This window comes from Cotesia glomerata, linkage group LG1, assembly GCF_020080835.1.
Source record: "Cotesia glomerata isolate CgM1 linkage group LG1, MPM_Cglom_v2.3, whole genome shotgun sequence".
In the NCBI taxonomy this organism is placed as follows: domain Eukaryota; kingdom Metazoa; phylum Arthropoda; class Insecta; order Hymenoptera; family Braconidae; genus Cotesia; species Cotesia glomerata.
This window is the reverse complement of record NC_058158.1, coordinates 25,765,369-25,785,938: the sequence shown is the minus strand read 5'-3', so window position 1 is coordinate 25,785,938 and position 20,570 is coordinate 25,765,369. Positions and strand designations below refer to the sequence as shown.

The 20,570-nt window shown below is 27.7% G+C and overlaps 1 protein-coding gene across 6 annotated transcripts in view; it reads left to right on the top strand.

Annotated features, from left to right (window-relative positions):
* LOC123271743 (glutamate receptor ionotropic, kainate 1-like) overlaps positions 1-20,570 on the top strand; it is a 188,438-nt gene that overhangs the window by 165,472 nt on the left and 2,396 nt on the right. For 2 of the 6 annotated variants that reach the window (XM_044738143.1, XM_044738148.1), the window contains 8 exons: positions 481-684; positions 5,636-5,740; positions 7,770-8,030; positions 9,338-9,535; positions 9,619-9,844; positions 13,446-13,610; positions 13,691-13,791; positions 15,659-15,904. In XM_044738143.1, the coding sequence (XP_044594078.1) occupies positions 481-684; positions 5,636-5,740; positions 7,770-8,030; positions 9,338-9,535; positions 9,619-9,844; positions 13,446-13,610; positions 13,691-13,791; positions 15,659-15,904 (1,506 nt within the window). Of the gene's footprint in view, positions 1-480; positions 685-5,635; positions 5,741-7,769; positions 8,031-9,337; positions 9,536-9,618; positions 9,845-13,445; positions 13,611-13,690; positions 13,792-14,010; positions 14,077-15,658; positions 15,905-20,570 lie in introns of those variants that run through there. The other 4 variants (XM_044738155.1, XM_044738180.1, XM_044738173.1 and 1 more) reach the window with 3 other exon arrangements.

Genomic DNA, 20,570 nt, shown 5'->3' with positions numbered 1-20,570 from the left:
TCATTTGTCATTCGTAGATTTATTTTTGTTTATTACTTTAATTTGCGGATCCCATGTATTTCCTCTTTGGTTCATTTTGATTGTTATTATTTTTATTTATAATTTATAATCGAATATTTGTAATAGAATAATTTATTGGAACATATACAAATATAATTGTAGTTGCACACTTAATTTGATCAATTAGTTATCGCAATAAAATTTAAAAAATAACTGCTTCTATTTTGAATAATTTATGATATTTGTGTAAGATTTTATGTAACCCACTATTATTATTATTATTGTTATTGTTATTATTATCATTATAAATAAAAACCCGTAAGTATAAAAATATAAAATAGAATAGAAAAAATTTAACAATGTCCGAAAATCGTAATAATAAAAAAAAAAGATTTTGTGAGCTTATCACCAAAAGGCAGAAAAAATAAAAAAAAGACGGACGAAAAAAACGACAGATTTTCTTTTCTTCTCGAACCGTAGGAACAGCCCTACGTTATGCTGAGGAACACCGGAAATTTCAGCGGTAACGAACGGTACGAGGGATTTTGCATCGACCTTCTAAGAGAGATAGCACGAATGGTTGGCTTTACCTACAAGATCGAGCTAGTGCCGGATGGCAAGTACGGTGTTTACGATTACGAGACTGGCGAGTGGAACGGAATTGTACGGCAATTGATGGATAAGGTAAGTTACTGAGATTAGATTTAACAGAAATCATCTCTCGAATTTAAGTTTTTACTTTCCATAATTAAGATAACTTTTATTTTTTTTTCTTTTCAAATATAAGTTTTTTTTTACTGATTGAATGCTGTTAATGAAATGGAAGAGAAATGTTTTGGATAATAGTTTCAATTGAATATAATGACCTCACAGTAGAATATAAATGTTGAAACAATAAAATTTTTTTAGGTTTAATCAATAAAAAATTTTCTGAAAACATACAACGGGTTCGAGAGCATGTTAGGAACAAAAGAAATATTTTTAGTCCGCTTTGCTTGTTAGAATTTGTGGAAAATTTTATTATTAATTTAATAATATTCTTTGATGTGTTAATTCAAAAGTTTAATTAAGTATGTATTATCGATTTTTTAAATTAATTAATTGTTAATTCAACTTTTATTAAAATTTTTTGCTCTATGATGATTACAAAAATTCAATATAAATTTTCTTTAGTTCAACATTTGATCAATATTAATTAGTCAATTTTATATTACCTTTAAAAAGAAAAAACTTCATTGGAATTTTTTTAGTTTATACCTTTAAATTATTTTTTAAAAAAATTGATTTATAGGCTGCATTATTTACTACAAAATTAAAAAATTTTTTTTCCATTAAGATGCATAAGTTTCCGAAGCAAAAATAAAATAAAATGTTCAAATGATAAAAAAAATATTCCGAGTGACCATTTAAAAATTTTCGAGGGAGGATCTAGAAAATTTTTTTTTCGTGTGCACTATAGTGCACAATATCATTTATAAATGATTTTGAACAGAGCATGAAAAACAGCTCGGAAAATGACAGTTTAATTTATGTTATACAAATATATATTTACGTGAATAAAAAGTCAAAACTCTGTGCAGTGAGATCGAGTGTAAGCATTTTTGTTTATTTTTTCGAAAAATTGAATTATTTATATAATATAATAAATATGGCAGTATATCACTCTTTTATTTAGAAAAATATTGGAAGGATTTGAAAAAAAGTAACTAATTTGGTTATTGAAAAAAAAACAAAAAAAAAAAAGTACTTTATTATTATTTTTTTCTCAAACCAGCATGTCTATTGTTTCCGGGTTAGACCGTCATAATTCATAATGTATAAAGTCGTGGTCCCGTAGAGTGAACGAGAGCTTCCGTCGATTCAAATTTCAGATAGGTTGTCGAACCAATCCACGCCGTACTTCACGAACACTGAATACAACGTAAACGGGTGCGATGCTCTACCACCGAGAGCATGGATGCTTTTGCAATGCAAATGAATTCTCGAGTGAAACGCGGAAATGGTGCGGTACGACATCATACCAAAGGGTGGGTTTAACTAACGCCAGTGAATTGGTACATACCTGAATACCAAAATGACTGACATGACTCTCAAGATCAAACGACTTTTTATGAGTTTTTAAAATTAATTGTTATTTTCTTTTTCCAATTATTTTTTTTTTTTCATGCCTCTATCAGTCTATACCTACGCTGTTGAAGAATATTGTAAATTTAGAAACATTTTAGTGTACAAACATAGGTTAAAATTAAATATCCGGTCTAAGGAAATAATTTATAATTTATGCATAATACGGGAAAAAAATTTTAGGAACAATTACAATTGTTACATCGTGATCCAGGGCCAGACTTTCAATACGGTCACACTGATAGAAGGATTTATTTGTATTAAAAAATATTTGTTAATAGTTAACAAATCATTTATTAGAGACCATTTTTTAGTTTTAAACAAATATTTCTTAGTATTTAAAATCATTCGTTTGTATTTAATAAATCTGATATTCATTTATTAAATATTAATAAATCTTTTTAAATACTAAAAAATATTTGTTAAGGACTAAAAAGTGGTCTCTAATAAATGATTTGTTAAATATTAACAAATATTTTTAACTATAAACAAATCCTTCTATCAGTGCACTTTGATAAATTTACACTTTAAAATTTACGATTTAACATCGTAAAAATTCAGATATTTATTACTTTTATAGGCATTTTTACGATTTAACATCGTAAATTTTAAAATGTAAAATTATCGAAGTGACCGTATTGAAAGTCTGATTCTGGATTACGATGTGATAGTTCTAATTTTTCCTAAAATTTTTTCTCGGTATAGTATTACGATATTGTCTTGTAGACTTGAAATCTACTTATTAAATTTAATAATATTTGTATATTTATGATTTAAAAATCAATTTAATAAATATTCAACAAAACATATTGAAGTATCCGTACGAGTATTAATTGAAAGATATTTCATGAATCTCACATGAAGCGATAAATTGTCGCGATCTTTAGTAAATATGTGAAATTCCAATTTACATTCACTTGAATGACATATCATTAGGCAGACCAATAAAAACATGAAAAATTAACTTATATACAAATAATATTACTTTTGTGAAGAAAAAAAATTATTATCGTCATTGCTGTTATTTAAAAATTAACTATTATTTGATATCCATAGCGTTATGTATTGAAAAGATTATTTTTTGTCAAGTATTGAATATTTAAAATTTTAAGAGGGGTGAGTTTTATTTTTTCATCAAGTGCGAATGAATAATTGCCGTCGAATAAAAAAATTTTAATTACTCAAGCACGTCATCGCTATGGTGACTTTTGTTCCAGTATGGTTCCGAACTAAGAAAATAATTTCTCAATGCTTGACAATCACGTTGCTAACTTGCAATTAGAGAGAGCAAACGAAAGAGATAACTAAAGAGTACAAGAAAAGTACCAAAAGGTCAAACGTCTGAAATATACAAAACGTACTATATTTTTTCATTTCATCATAAATTATGGTATGAGCTATTGAAGAAAAAATTATTCATGTGCTGAATTTTTCCTGAATATTTTAAATTTTCATAATTTTAAAAATGAAGTTGGAGAAAAATTTATTCTCGTTATCATATGTAATAATTAACATTTTATCAATTTAATCAAGTGGAATATCATTATTATAATCACCATGATTTATAACTGCTGATCAAATAAATAACTTATATTTCATAATAATAAAATGCACCTATGGCACTACAACAAAACTTGAGATACTTCTTTTCATAGAGACAACAATGCAGCTTATTTAAAAAAAAACTTGAATTTCGTTACGACAAAACACTGCTACTCAAGATCAGTTTTAACAGTGAAATTACGATACCTTTACTTACAAAGTTTCGTCGTGGCGAAATTGTTTTTTTCTTCAAATAAATGTCTTGGTTGTTATGGTGAGACAAGAGATTTTGAAATTAATTTTTTTAGACAAAATTTAATGTTTCCTGACCGATAAAAGTTAAAAGCTTTAAAATCAATTAAAATTTAATAAAAAATGAATAACTTATTGTTTGTTATTATCAGTTACGATCGCAAATTTGATAACCTATATAAGTTTAATTATAAATCGCGGATAATAAAATTCTGTAGTACTCAGTGTAAAACTCTACGCATGAAAAGTTTTAATGAATTAATTTATTAAATTTACCAAGATTGCTTTATGATATCCACAAAATAATAAAAAAATTTTTTAGCTCACAGCCGGTTGAAAATAAACCTTTCTTAAAAATTTTCCTCGTTTTATAAATCTAAATTTCAACATCGGAAAGCTAATAAATATTAATTACACTCATAAATCGATAATTCAGTTTTACTGGCCTTCAATCAATTATCTTTGTCGCTTTCGCGTGAGTGAATATTCTAACAAATTGACGTCCACCGGTTAAAATCAATTTTTTACAGCGCTTATACTACTACTAGCGCTCTACTATTACACTTACTACCACTACTGCAGGATAAATACTTTTTAGTCATTTTGCCCTTCATTCATCCGAATATACACGATGCAGAGGAAATAAAAATACTTGTTGTCGTTGCGAAATACCTCTGTGCAGTGAGCTATACTGACGTTCATATTAATTTAGGTAGATGATCATTTATTATACTCGCGATATAGTGTAGAAGAATGAAAAATTGTTTATATAAGATACATTTGCTGCTATAAAACTTTTTATGATGGATAATGTTTTTTTACATATAATAAATAAATATATGTATATCCATCTATGTTGAATCAAATAATCGCTGGATTTTTCGAACGTACTATAAAAAACCACAAATAAAACTTTAAGCGGATTTTTGTATATACAAACAGAATAAAGCATACTAAAAAGAAAAATAACAATACAAAGCTTGTATTTTATGAGTTAAAAAAATTTTCAGCCGAAGTTTTGTTTCTAGATAACAATAAATTATAAAGCAAATCTTGAAGACGGGATAATTCAATTGATGAATGTAAACAGATTTTATTATTATTAATATTATTATTGTAAAAAAATTTTTTTATTACTACTTTTGCTTAATAATTAAATAATTAGTATAAATTATTTATTTATTTATTTATTAAACAATAACCCAACAGCCGAAGCCAATAACAGGGTTTATAAGGAACACAATTAAAAATGATAAACAAAAAAAATATAATTAGATGGCAAAAGATGCGCCCTTAAATACTAGGTAATAAAGGACAAGAAAATAGTTATATAAAGTTAACTATGACATTAGATACAATATTAAATATTAAATACTAAATATGTTGGTCGTAGCTTAACAACTATTTTACCAACTAATTATAAATAACTAATAACTTTAACAACTAATTATAAATAAAAATACCTAGCTTATTTGAGTAAATGCACGTTTGCTTACATAGGATAGGCATTTAGAGCCCAAATTAGTTTTTGCGTAAATATTTATTTTATTCCAGCACAAGTTTATGCGGTAAATAATTCATTAAACATTGTATCTCATCATTTTTGAGTTATTTTTTTGTATTTTATATATTTATTTAAAAATTATATGTGACTTTAATAACAACATTAAAATTACGTAATGAAGTAATTGAATTAAAGTAGAAATAATTTTTCCAGAAGGCTGATTTAGCAGTAGGTTCAATGACTATAAATTATGCAAGAGAGAGTGTAATCGACTTTACGAAGCCATTTATGAACCTCGGAATCTCCATACTCTTTAAGGTAAGATTTAGAGAAAACAAAAAATATAATAAAATATAAAAAAGTTGTCAGAACAAAATGTAAATGTCTGTGGAGCCTTAATCGCACAGGAGGAATACCAGACTATGCTATTAGAAGCCTGCAATTACGATCCTCTTGAGTGAACGTCGCGCATTTTAATCAGAAGCTTCAAAATAAATTTAAACTTTAATAATTGCTATAAAAATTACTATAGGTTAACTGAATATATGTTATTATTTTGATATTGTTAAAAATCCTTGCAAATAAAAAACTTTTTTTGTCGATTTTTATTCTTCTTTAAACTATACGTCTTTTGACTTGAAGGTTTTAAAAATTGCTTACAAATTTTTCGGAAAATGAAATTCCTCCATTTTTATATTAAGAATTATACATACATAGTAAAAAAATGTTGCGTCATTGTGTAAAATTAGCATTTTACTTGTTCTGCTGATAAAATTTAAATGTGTATAATTTGTAAATTTATTACAGAAAAATTAACATAAATTCGTATTAAATTTATTTTACGCGTGATTTGTGCAAATTTGGCACAAAAAAAAAAACGTTATTTACTATTTCATTATGTAGAAAAAAATTATATTTTTATGGAAATCTTTTTTCATCTTTTTTTAACAAAACATAATCTTTAAAGCAAAGCCAATATACAAAAATGATTAGCTCCATTGAAATGAGTTTGATTCGAAAGAAAAAAAAAAACATTATAAAAATTCAAATTGCAATGGCATCACTTACTATATATTATTTATAACTACTATAAATTCACGACTTAGTGCAAACACAAATTTAATGACAAGTCTATGAATTTAATTGAATTCAAATTGTGTTAGAATAATGTTATATTTAACTATCATACCATTGAACTTGACTTAACGACGACCATATAAAACAAGCTCTTGAGCACACACATAAATTCTCGTTGAAAGTGAGCAATCGCCAGCGTTTATCAATAGAGTGCACAGTGTATAGAGTGTTAACTTGTCTACACAAATTTGAGACTGATTTAATTTAATGAATACAACAAAACAATATTTCTCGAATGACACTAAACTAAGCACTGTAATTATTTCGGCTGTTTGCTTTGTAAAGCGTTGAAGAAAAAGATTGCCTCATTATATAATATCTAATCAACAAAACGTTAATAAATATTTTAACTTTGAAACAAAACTTTAGTTGCATAGATGTCTTTTAGTTTCTGTTAATTGAAACATTTTAACCCGATCGATACCTAAGCGAATGGTGTATGTGACCTGAATCTTGAACGGGGGCAATTACGCTCGTTAATTAACATGTTACCTAGACTTCCCTATAGCAAAACATATCTTTTTATAAATTTAATTCACATCAAATTATAACTTTAACAGTGCTCATAACCATTAAATATTATTATTATCATTAGTTATAAAATTATTAATTATATGCCTAAGCATATATAGTCTATTTTCAACTTTGTATTAATTAACAATTCGTGGATCATTTCGTCCCCCACTCTGAAGAAATACTTTCAGACAACTGTAAAATTACAAATAAGTAAAAATTATGAACATGATCTCATAAAATTTCTCTACATGGTTTTTACAAATGATGTACAAAAAATGTTTTCAAAGAAATCAATACAATAATATTAAACTAAATACACTATGAAAAATAAAAAATTTTATAAAAATTTAGTATTAAAGGCTAGTGACTTGCAAACTTACACAAAAGCTGGTTACTCTTTCTAATTATAGAAAATCGTTTTAGATATTATTATTATTATTCTACTATAAATCTGAATTTTTTTTTTGTTGGCTATCCAGTCTATTGCACGATTTTTTTTTATCTAATTATTTTATCTAATAATTTATAATATCGCTCGCCTGTATTCCCTCCATTATTATTATTATTATTATTATTATTATTATTATTATTATTATTATTATTATTATTATTAATTTTTTTGCAGTAAGAATTGAAGAAAATCGTTTATTTAATTAAAAGTAATAACATAAAATAAGTAATAAATTATTTTTAGGTGCCAACGAGTCATCCCGCTCGATTGTTCTCGTTTATGAATCCTTTAGCAATTGAAATTTGGCTATACGTTCTCGCTGCTTATGTCCTGGTCTCTGTAACAATGTTCGTCGTCGCACGATTTAGTCCCTACGAGTGGAATAACCCACATCCGTGCCATTCGGGCCCGACGGAAATCGTCGAGAATCAATTCTCCTTGGCAAATAGTTTTTGGTTCACCATTGGAACGCTGATGCAGCAGGGTAGCGATCTCAATCCAAAGGTATTTCAACCATTCTTTTTTCATCATTTTACCATTTATTCTATTATTATCTTTTCTTTTAATCACCTTTAAAGAATCTTTGTAAGAATTTACTAGTTTTTTAAATAATATTTTTGTGGAAAAAAAACTCAAAATTTTTTTTTATCCCCAAAAAATATGTATCTAAACAATATCGAAAAAGAAACAAGCTTACTTTATATGAATTCAACATATAAACGTACAGAGTAAATTTTAGTGGGAATAAAAGATAGATTCGCTTCACTGTTGCTTTAGTAAACAGATCGTGATTGATATACTGTGATTGGTAACGATCTCAATTTATGGCACTGACTACCGTTCAATCGTAGTTGTTTTACTTTGCTAATTTATTCGCTATTAATTTACGGTTTTTTTTTTTTTTTTTTTTTTTAAGAATCATGAATAAAAATTAAAAGTACTTAGTTTTTGATAACAAAATAATAAAAGTCTTTGACTACAAAATAATAAAAGTAAATAAATGGATAAAATTTATAAATTGCTTAGCGAACAGAAAAAGTTTCCATAGAATTTTTATTGGAATATGCTCACCAAACACTCGCATAACCGAATTGATTATTTTCATTCGAGAAAAAATAAAAAAGAAATATAAAATATAAGTGAGACAATTTTTCACAACTACATATATTTTTTTGCGGCAAACGATATATCTTTTGCACTCATAGAAACGCGATGCTTTGCATTTCTGTTGGTGAGTGAATTTCATGTTTCTATATTTTCTAAAATGCTTATACCTAAAAAAAACTCGTAAATTATTTTTATTGCCATCTTCTTGTGTCAAATCAATATTTTAATATCAAATATGTCCATTTTATGTCCAGAAATTTCTAACATGGTAAAATTCTTTTTAAAAATTCAAGAAAGTGAAGAAAGGATAAATTGATAAAAAAAAATTAATCGATCATTTTTATGTAATGAAATTCAAAGATTTATAGAACTTTTATGCCAATAAAATAATGATTCGATACTCACCTTATAATTCTCAATAAGTTAATTAATCGCTAAGCAAATCTAGTTTAAGAAAATAATATCATTATCAAACCGCATCGTGACTCAATTATCCTTAGCAAAAGGGCAATAAATCCATTAATGGAGCTCTATCAATTCAGAAGCACTAGGGATAAAAACAAACATTTTCTGTAAAACAGTATTCATTAAATAACACAGTAGAATCGTCATTTGAATTAAAATTTAATTTTTTATTCTTTAAAAATTAATTTTTGAAAAAAACTTTTCTTCAATGTAGTAAATAACATTTAAAATCATTTCAGGCAACAAGTACTCGAATCGTTGGTGGAGTTTGGTGGTTCTTTACCCTCATAATAATATCATCGTACACAGCAAACCTCGCAGCATTTTTGACTGTCGAGCGGATGATAACTCCAATTGAACATGCTGAAGACCTTGCTGGCCAAACTGATATTACCTATGGGACTCTCGACAGTGGTAGTACCATGACATTTTTTCGAGTAATTAAACTTAACTTGAACTTAGAAAAATTTTAAATACAATAATTCACAAAAAGTAACATAATAAAAATATAATTCCAAAGGACTCAATGATTGAAACTTACAAAAAAATGTGGCGGTTCATGGAAAACAAAAAACCTTCAGTGTTTGTTTCTACCTATGAAGAAGGAATCCAGCGAGTGCTACAAGGTGACTACGCGTTTCTGATGGAATCTACGATGCTGGATTATATTGTACAGCGAGACTGTAATCTCACCCAAATTGGTGGGCTACTTGATAGCAAAGGATATGGAATTGCAACCCCGATGGGTGAGATAATTGCTACTGTTAATTCAATAACCGCACAGATAAAAAAATGTTCTTGAATCAAGTGTATAATTTTGAAGAACTTAATCTTCTTGATTTGAGTATAAAAATTCTTGAACTAATGAATTTTTTTTTATTTAAGAAAATTTTACTTGATTCAAGAATTTTTCGTCTAGATTCAAGACAATTACCCTCTTCAAAATTATTTTCTTGGTTCAAGAATTTTTCTCTCGAATCAAGTTATTTTTTTTTTAGTGCGCTGATTACACAGTAAAAAATTTTTCGTCAAATTTTACACAAAAATTTGTGTTGATGACTTTTTTTACACAATTTCTGTTGAATCAACACTCTATTGTGTTGAATCAACATACTAAAATGTTAAATTCTACACACTAAAATGTTAAATTCTACACAAACATTTTTACACTTTACACAATGACGAAAATTTTTTACTATGTATATGTCTCGCGTTATCTAACTCATAAAAAGTAAACTTTTTTCTGACACTTCTTTTTATAACATGAAACTGTCTTACCGAAGATATATTTATGTAGATGAATTTATCTATTCGATGTAGCATTCAGAGATTTTAAATTCCTGTTATAAAATTCATGCACGTTGTGTTGTTTTCTTTTATTTCCACGGTTATGGTCATGAGTATTCGTCCTTCGACAGAAAAAATGTACTATACTTATTTTAGCTAAGAAAAAAAAAAATTGATATATTCATAAAAAAAGTGTTGTATATTAATAAACCTCTTATATTGCACGACTCATGATGCGAAGCATCAGAGAGTGCTTTACGATCGAAAAATTTTTTTCACCTCATTTCGGCAACTATTTTTATTATTATAGTCTTGTTAGTTCACGGAATCAAGATATTTTGCATACTATTGTCAAGATAATTTAATGGAGATTAATTTTACACTTTTCAAAAATTGATTTAGTACAATAGAAATGGAAAAAAATATCAAAATAGGTCAAAAAATTTTCCTGTCCGTCATGTATGAAACTCTGAAAACATTGTAACTTGCGAAAAAATGCATTAATTGAGTTAAATTTTTTTTTTTTAATGCTTTGAGAGAATTTTAGGTCACCGAATACGAATGGCTAAGTAATTCAGTGTCGTTTATGTACAATTAATAAATTAAAACAAAAACCAGAAGACTGTATATCTATATATATATATTATGAACATTTATCCCACTAGAGGCGCTTACGCATTATCGTGCTATTTTAGTTGTTTTATAAATTTTTTTTCAAATTCTTTATTTTATTAATATTTCATAATTAAATGAGCATTATGAGTCGTGCACTTTTGAATTTTCCAAACTTTTTACATTTAAAATTTTTGAGGAAATCAGTACAGTAGAAAATTAATTCATTTGAAATAATGTTAGAATTCATTTTCTTACTCTAAATGCTAAGTAGTGGAATAATTGATTGAATACAGAGAGAATATTTTACTAAAAATTACTTTATGAATTATAGAGAGTCTCAATCATTTCTTATAAATATATTAAGAAATTGATATTACATTTTCATCTTTGTATTTTCTAAGGCTCTGATAGGTGCTTTTACAAAAATATTATATCTTCAACAATGATGACGAAAGTTAAAATATCTATATGTAATAATTATAAATTAATTTTAGAAAATATTTTTTAAATCAATTTTTTTATTTCTTTCATGAACTAAAATGTAGTGCATTAAAAAATAACAATAAATCAAACATACACATTTATTTTTCATGTTACGGTGTTTAACGGTGATCGTTTACATAAATATAACCTAATGTACATTTTTATTGTATACTCTTATTGCCATTTGGTGATATTTGGCATAATATCCATCGATCTATCTTTCTCTAGAGTAGGGGAGAGGTGCTGCAATTGTAACAAGGGGCAATTGTAACACTCAATAAAAAACTATTAAAAAAACTAAAAATTATTATTATTCTTTTTTTAACTTTTTCAAAATAGTAATTAATTGATTAGATCAAAGTTTCAGTTATTAATCTTGTTCCGATATCAAAATATTGAGAATTGTTGAAAATACGCGTGAAAACTTTTTTTTGTACGCTTCACAATTTTTTTAATAACAAACTTGTTTCTTAATGTTATGTTGTGAGACTTGTATTAATACTTTAAGAGACATACCAACAGTATTATTAAATCGAATTTCATATCAATTTACTGATTTTTGTTATTATAATTAGATTTTTAGTAACAGATCAGCGTGAGCGTCAATTGTAACACTTGAACGAGTAGCAATTGTAACACTCTGAGTCGTGTATGGGATCTGCGCAAACTGGATGCGCCACAAATCTACTCTGGGATAGTGTAGTTTGTGTAGTTTTGTAAATGTTTAATAATTTATATTAAAGATCCAAATATATGATATACTATAAGTTTAAATACTTGGCTTTAAGAGTTAATGAAGTATAATAGTACGTATGAAGACTATGTAATAAAAGCAATTTGATGAAAAATATCTATTTCGTTCCGTATTACAATTGTCCCTGCACTGTGTTACAATTGCAACCCATTCGCGCCGCCATCTTGGTCTCTGACTTTAGTTAAATAAATTAATTTTTTAATAAGTTAACATTGACTTTTTACTAATTAACTATCAGTTAAGTCAGTCACATAAAAGATACTATCAACTAACTTTCTGACAGTTTTTAAGTTTACTATTTAAAAAAAAAACAAATGGAATTAAAAAAATAAAAATTTTTGTTACAATTGCAGCACCTCTCCCCTATTGGGAAAAATATCTTTTTGAAACGAATTTTAAAATTAAGTTTTTTAGACGATATACATTTTAGGATACATAGAAACATTTATTCGATGGTATATAAATAGAGAACAGAAGTAAACTGATTTTCATTTTTGTCACTTTGACGATTTAAAAAATCTTTATTCAATAACTAAATGGTTTATATATATATATAGCAGCATATATATATATATATATATATAGCAGCATATATACAGGGTGTCCCAAAAGTCACGGACGCCATTGTAGCATCTGATGAAAAAAATAATTCTGAGACGAAAAGTCCTTAGCCATTTTTCAATTAACCGCATAGATAATTAATTATTAATTAAAAATAACGTCTCTTTATTTGTTAGAGAGAGAGCGCCAGTGTCCAGTAAAGTATGTGCCAAACAAAGACACAACTAACTGTATGACTAACTAGTTTCTATAGCTAACGTAGTCACACATATTTAATTACACATTCACACGTGCAAGCGTCTTCGTTGGAACGCACTTGACTTGACACTAGTGCTCTCTCTCTCTCTAACGCATAGAAGGACGTTATTTTAATTAATAATTAATTATCTATGCGTCTGATTAAGAAATGGCTAAGGACTTTTCGTCTCAGAATTATTTTGTTTATCAGATGCTACAATGGCGTCCGTTACTTCTGGGACACTCTGTATATCATGCCTGTATGAGTTTAGTTAAAGTTTCAGTTCTATATGGCTTTTGAACATTTTACAAGTTTATGATCGAGAAAAGTAAAAAAAAAAAAATCTCATTCGATACAACCAGCAAGCGTACTGGTATTAATTAATAAAAGTGATTTTTACAAATAACAGGTTCACCTTGGCGAGATAAAATTTCACTTGCAATATTAGAACTTCAGGAGAAGGGTGAAATTCAGATGCTATATGATAAGTGGTGGAAAACCCCAGGAGATACTTGCATGAGAACTGAGAAAGGAAAAGAGAATAAAGCGAACGCTCTGGGTATTTCGAATATAGGTATTAAATTCACTATTCGTTTATGATTTTAAATATTTACTAACTCTAAAAATTAAATTATGATTTATTTCAAATTAAAGGTGGAATATTTGTTGTTTTATTGTGTGGACTAGCATTTGCAGTATTAATTGCAATATTTGAATTTTGCTACAATTCAAAACGTAATTCCATATCCGAACGGGTAAGTTGCCAGAAAATATTACTCCGCACATATAGTTTTATACATTTTACACTTATACGTTTATTATGTAGCTTGCTGGCATGAATTCAACTTTTATTTACGTTTGCTATTGAATAATCACTCAAAAATTTCAACAGAAATACAAACACATTAATATATTAAAAAATAAATAAATGAACAGTAAAAAATACTTTTATTTATTTGCATGAACTGCATTAGCACGAACTTATCGACTGAAGCATGCTAATCATCAAATCACTCTCAAAGCATACATAGTAAGTAAAGGTAAGATTAATTTTTTAATTAAAATGTTCACGCTCTTTTTTAAGTATGTTTACAGTCAACGCTCTTTGTATTTGACTCGCCTGTACAGGACCATTCTCTGTATTTGACTCGTCCTTGTCCATAAGAGCTGTGTAAAATCGTCAAATACAGAGGAAGAATGTGGTCAAATACAGAGAGCGGTCAAATACAGAGAGGTCCAATACAGAGAGCGTCGACTGTATTATTTTTATTGGGTTAATCGTTTATTTATGCATGAAGATTTTGAAAATAACTTGAAGTAAACAAAAAAGAACAGCTTTCTAAGAATAAAAAATCAACTAAAATCGAAATATTTAACTTACAAAAAACTTGCATGAAGTTAATGAATTGAAATTGAAGTTATTAAACTTTCAAATGTACTCTGCAAAAAGTAAGAATATTGATTCAAACTTCTAAGAGTTTGTCAAATTTACATTTGAGTTGAATCGAATTCACTTAAATCAACTTCAAATAGCTTGCACTAAAAGTAATTTTTTTCAAATAAATTGCTCAGACGACTATATTAGTTTTTAGATTTAAACTTAACTAGTGTATTATATTCAATTGAGTTAAAATTTGAATCGATTAAGTTCAACTTCCATTCCTTGAAGAATAAACCTAATAAATAGTATTCATAATAATTATCTTCTGCACTCAGGTTAACTAAAAATATCTTTGTCGAAGTATAAACAATGCTTCAACAAAAGTATTTTCATTGTTGATCTTAACTCGATAAAAAAAAAAAAAAAAAAAAAAAAAATTACTCCTCCTTTCGAGTTTGAAGCTAATTTTAAAGAAATAATCTCATTAAACTAAAACATAAAACTTTTTTTTTAATTTGAGCTAAATTTACTTTGACAAAAAAACAAGCAAATAAAGTTTACAATTTAAAAATTCATAAATTTTTCTGTCACATTTATAAAACTGTTTTTTCCACATGTATAACAAAAAAGATTGAATAAATGAATAATTTTAAATGGATGAGGTCACTGCAAAATCTTGAATTTTGACAATTGTTATACTGAAAAAAAAGTTTAAGTCCTATCGCAATACGTTTAAGCGTATGACTTATACAGATGGCGCATTTAACATGGGTATAAGCCATACACTTAAACGTATTGCGATAGGACTTATACTTTTTTTTCATTGTAGTATTCTATTCTTATTTTTTGTTAACAAAAGAATTTGCAAAGAAATATTTCTTCAAGTGAATCGCAAGAACTATCTAAAAACAGAGTAAAAAATCTAGGTCATGCATGTAATTATTTTGAAGAATTGAAACAAATTATCAACTATAATATTCTGGAAAAAATGAAAAAAAAAAAAAAAAGTAAACACATAATGACCCTGCAAAGAATTCTTGAAACTTCTTGGTCGAATCAAAGACATAATAAAAAATAAAATTTTAGGCTCATTAGAGCGAACATAAACTCGAAGACAACGAGGAGTTCAAGAGGTGCCCTGCAGGGTCACTTATTCAACTCGTTTTTATAAAAGATTTCCATAGTAAGAAACATAAATATAAATGAGTAACTAACCAGTGCAAATTGAATTGTTAATACAGTCAACATCATCAGCACAACCACCTCCCACATGCTCAGGCTCGCTGCAAGCAATCCCGCAGAGTATGCAACAGCAGAATCAGCAGCAAGAGTCTTTATGCACCGAAATGATGCGTGAATTATACCGCGCGCTCCGCTGCCGCTCATCGTCTCAGAGGCGACGAGCTTGCGAGAAATGTTCCACTCACGTTGTGGGTTATCCATTGGACAATATCTCCGCAACTCCTTTTAATGGGATGAGATCTCAGGTAAATTTCAATCGACTCATTTAACGGCATGTAGGGTGTAGGGTAATCCGATTTTACTGACAAATGGAAGACTAAGCTGATTACTATAGTGACAGGACTTAATATTCACGATTATGTGTTACGTAGCACTGGTGATACACAATACTTACAATCATAGCACCCATAAGACTTGAGAAGTGATAAATCATGTTCGTAAGGCGACAAGAGCATTTTTTTTTATTTTTCTCTAATTAACTATAGTAGATTTCTCATAGCCTAAAAAAAAAAAAAAGCTTCTTCAAATCAAAACAATGTAGGGGAGGGGGGGGACAAAATGGGCCCCTTAAGAAAAAAATGTTGATATCCTTGGTGTTTTTCTCTGGTTTCACTTTTTTTTAGTCCCTTGCCAAGTATTTGACCTCAATTTGCTCTGTTCATTAAAAATAAAAAATTGAAAATGTGAGGCAAAATGGGCCACCAGAAAATTTTTATAATATGAGTTTTTCAGCTCGTTTTACTTTTTTTTGCCTTTTACTGAGTTTATGGTATTAATTTTTTTGTGTATATCGAAATTAAAAAATTGAGAAAGGTGGGGTAAAACGGGCACCCCCCCCCCCAAAAACTCAATATGTTTCTTACTTGTTTTATATTTTGAATTTTTTTTATTATGTATTCAGTATAAAAAATTAGGATAACAATAGACCCTAAAAGCCATCCCTGCAACTTATCGCTAACTCCATACCTAAGCGCTCCACATTTCACGCCAAAAGCAATAATAAATCAGGTAAAAAATGTCGGAGTAATTAAAAAAAAAAACGCGTTTTTTGAATTATTTCGACAACGGTACACGGAGAGAAAAATATAGGAATTTTTCCAAATCATTATGGGAATGGTTCCTATGATAAAATTATCATTATAGGAATCAATCCTATATTGATTATGGGAACTATACCCATAATATATTGGAATGGTTCCTATACAATAATGGAATAGCTCCAATATATTATGGGAAATATTCCTATAATTATGGTAATCATTCCTATAGTATTATAGGAATAATTCCCATAATTATGGGAATGGTTCCCATAATTATAGGAATGGTCCCTATACTATTGTAGGAGTGATTACCATAATTATAGGAATAATTCCTATAATTATAGGAATAATTCCCATAATATTATGGCAATGACGCAGATGATAGGAAAATGGTTGTTTTCATGAAAATAAATAAATAATAACTTCAAATATATAAAGTAATTAATATATATTTTTTTGTTGAAAATTAATATTTTACGAGGGTAGAAAAATTTTTTTTTTACGATGTTACTTCACGTATGTTTCTAATCTTAAATTGCTTATTTTAACTCAGTTAAAATAGTGTTTATTAATCTAGAAAAATAATGTAACAAGTCTAAAATTTTTCTTGGAAAAGGAGGATTTTCTTACTATACAATTACAGGAAAAAAATAGATGTGAAAGGTCATTGTTTTTTTTACAATTCCATTTTATTTTCGAAACAAAATATTTATTTACAGTATTTAAAACTAATTAAATCCATCGTTTAGGTACATAACTTTTATTATTTATATAAACAATGTTACTTATTTTACATATTTCAAACGTTGTTATTGGAAGACAAGTAAAATTGTTTGAATTAGTAAGTATTTCAAATGCTTCAAAGTGGTTATCAAATTCACAAATAACTTGAGTTGTAATGATAAATAGTTGATTGATATTATCTTTAATTATTAACTCAACAATGTAAAATTTAGGACCATTTTCTGAAGGCATCACCAATACAGATGTTTCACTAATCTTATGATTGCCTATCCAATCTACATAGTTGACAACAGTAAAGTTACTTGGACATGTTGGAAGGCTCAAACGGAACGCATGAAATTTTTTATGATTTTTCAACAAACTATTATCAATAGATCCAACTGTATAAAATGAATTTTCGTCATTTTCATACGATAAATAATAATTCAGTTTGAGTTGACTTTTTACGGCAATACTATGATTAATATTAATTCTACTTAAACAAACGCGAGCATATTTTCTAGCAGATTGATGTTTATTTTCGAAGTTCATAGAACATAAATTCCACGGTGGACCCATAGAACCATACATTCTCCGATAGTGCAAAAGGATATGGAATTTGAAGCTTAGTGGATGATTTGGAAATAATTCACAAAAATAATATTAAAAATTCTGATATTATACTTTCTAAGAAAATTCTGTACCACGGGCACAACTTTTAGACGTTGTGATATTGTTATTGTTATAGGTCCCTGTTATAGGGATATAGATATTGTTATACTTTAGGTTATTGTTATGGTATAGATTGTGGATCAAAACAAAACATTGACATATAAATCGAGTAGTCTGCCATCTATTGATAAGTACGAGTATGACGAAATCAAATTGTTGTGATGAGCTGCCTACGAGCATGCGCATTAAACCGCGGAAACATTTGAATATTTGAAATTCCAAAACCATTGAAATATGAAAAAAAAATTAACTACTACCACTGATTAATTATTATTATTATTATTATTATTGTAATTATTATACTTAAAATAACGATCGACATTACTACTGATGAATTTTTGGTCGTATTTGAATTATTAGAGAATCAATAAATTGAAAAGAATATTTTTAGTTAATTATAATTAATTACTTACCTTAGTATTCAATATGGAAATAAGTCAAATAATTAATAAAACATGTTATTGCGAGTGAAATAACATTGAATTTGGACATCACAAGAACTCAATTATGTTGTTGTAGGTTAGGAAAATAATTTTCGTACTATTGGATTAAAAAAATTTACTTAAATATTATAGGAACCGTTACTATAATATTATGGGAATAGTTCCCATAATTATAGGAACAGTTCCTATATATTATAGGAATAGTTCCCATAATTATAGGAATAGTTCCTATAATTATAGGAACAGTTCCAATATCATTATGAGAACTATTCCCATAATTATGGGAACCATTCCTATAATTATAGGAATTATTCCCATACTGAAGTGCCCATAAATGTGGGTATCGTTCCCATAATTATTGGAACCATTCCTATAATCATAGTAACAGTTCCCAAAAATTATGGGTATCATTCCCATAATCCAAGTAATAGTTCCTAGAATCCTATAGGAAAACATTTCATTAAAATTATAGGAAAAATTCCCATATTTTTCTCTCCGTGTATCTCTCAAACTAATCAATCAATTTCAGTCGCGTTAACGGCGATCAACGTTTCTAAGCTTAAAAACCGATCAGTTTTTCGAATCGATTGGTGAAGCCAATAAAAATGTATCACAAAAAAAAATTTATTTAGAATTTTTTTGACGATATCTCACAAATGAATTAACCGATTTAAAAAAAAATTAAAGGCATTATACCCGGGTCAAAAAATTTAATCTGTTTTATGATTAATGAAAATTTTTAATATTTTTCATTCAATTTAATTTTATTATGTGTATCTATTTTATATAAGAATTTAATCTGTTTTTGCCCGTACTATTCCCAATTCAGACCAATTTCCGATCATTTTTAATGTTACAATAAAATTGTTTTCTATTGTTTCAAGACCAAAATCAGACTTTTTTTGTCACAATCATTTAGCTGGTTTTGATCGCATCAAGGTCAAAAACAGACCAAAGCGTTCCATAATTTTTAGTCGGTTTTTTATCGCCTGTAGATAAAAAACCGACCTTTTACGAATTTGATAATAATAATATTAATAATAATAATAAAAATAATAATATATTTATTTATTATTATTTTATTCATGTCCTCGAAGATCCTCTACAGGGCACGGCCTTTTCATTCTCTCAAACTGAAATAGTGACCATTCACTATTTCGTAGTGCAATGTATACCAAACGGTATTCTTTGCACTACCAAATAGTGAATACTGTTTATTAAATGAGGCGTGAAAGTATAAAATTTAATATTAATCTTGTCATCTTGTCAACATTTTAATCTTGTCGATGTATTCATATTTTGTTTAATATCGATAACTAGAAAACTGTAGATTTAGATCGATAATCAAACGATGAGAACTATTTTATATACGCATGTTAATACAAATTTATTAGTTATCACATTACTCAAAATCTATTGGCCCGAATTACCTTAAATATTATAAAATATTTAGGGGTAAAAAAACTCTTTCGATTGCTGTCAATCCCGTTTGAATCAGTCGAGCCGTTTAAAAGTTATGAGAGGTTTACGTTCATACACACATACATACACACACACACACACACACACACACACACACACACACACACACACACACACACACACACACACACACACACACACACACACACACACTATCGCAAAAATAGTTAGGGAATCTTCTGTAAAATAAATAGTTTTTTAACAAAAAATATAGTAAATAATGCTGTTATTTAACTCGAGACCTAGTTCGTACTTTACCTATATAATTTTTTCTATAATTCAAAAATTCTAGAACACGTTTAACTGAAAAATATTCTTTGATTTTTAAAGTCTAATCAGCCCATTATACCTCCCAAACACTTCGAGAGTTGAAAACGTTGGGGGCCCATTTTGCCCCTAAATATTTTTGGATATTGAAAATTTTACGGGGCCCATTTTGCCCCCCCCCCTTCCCCTACCTACATTTCGAACTAATATAAACGCTTTTGTAG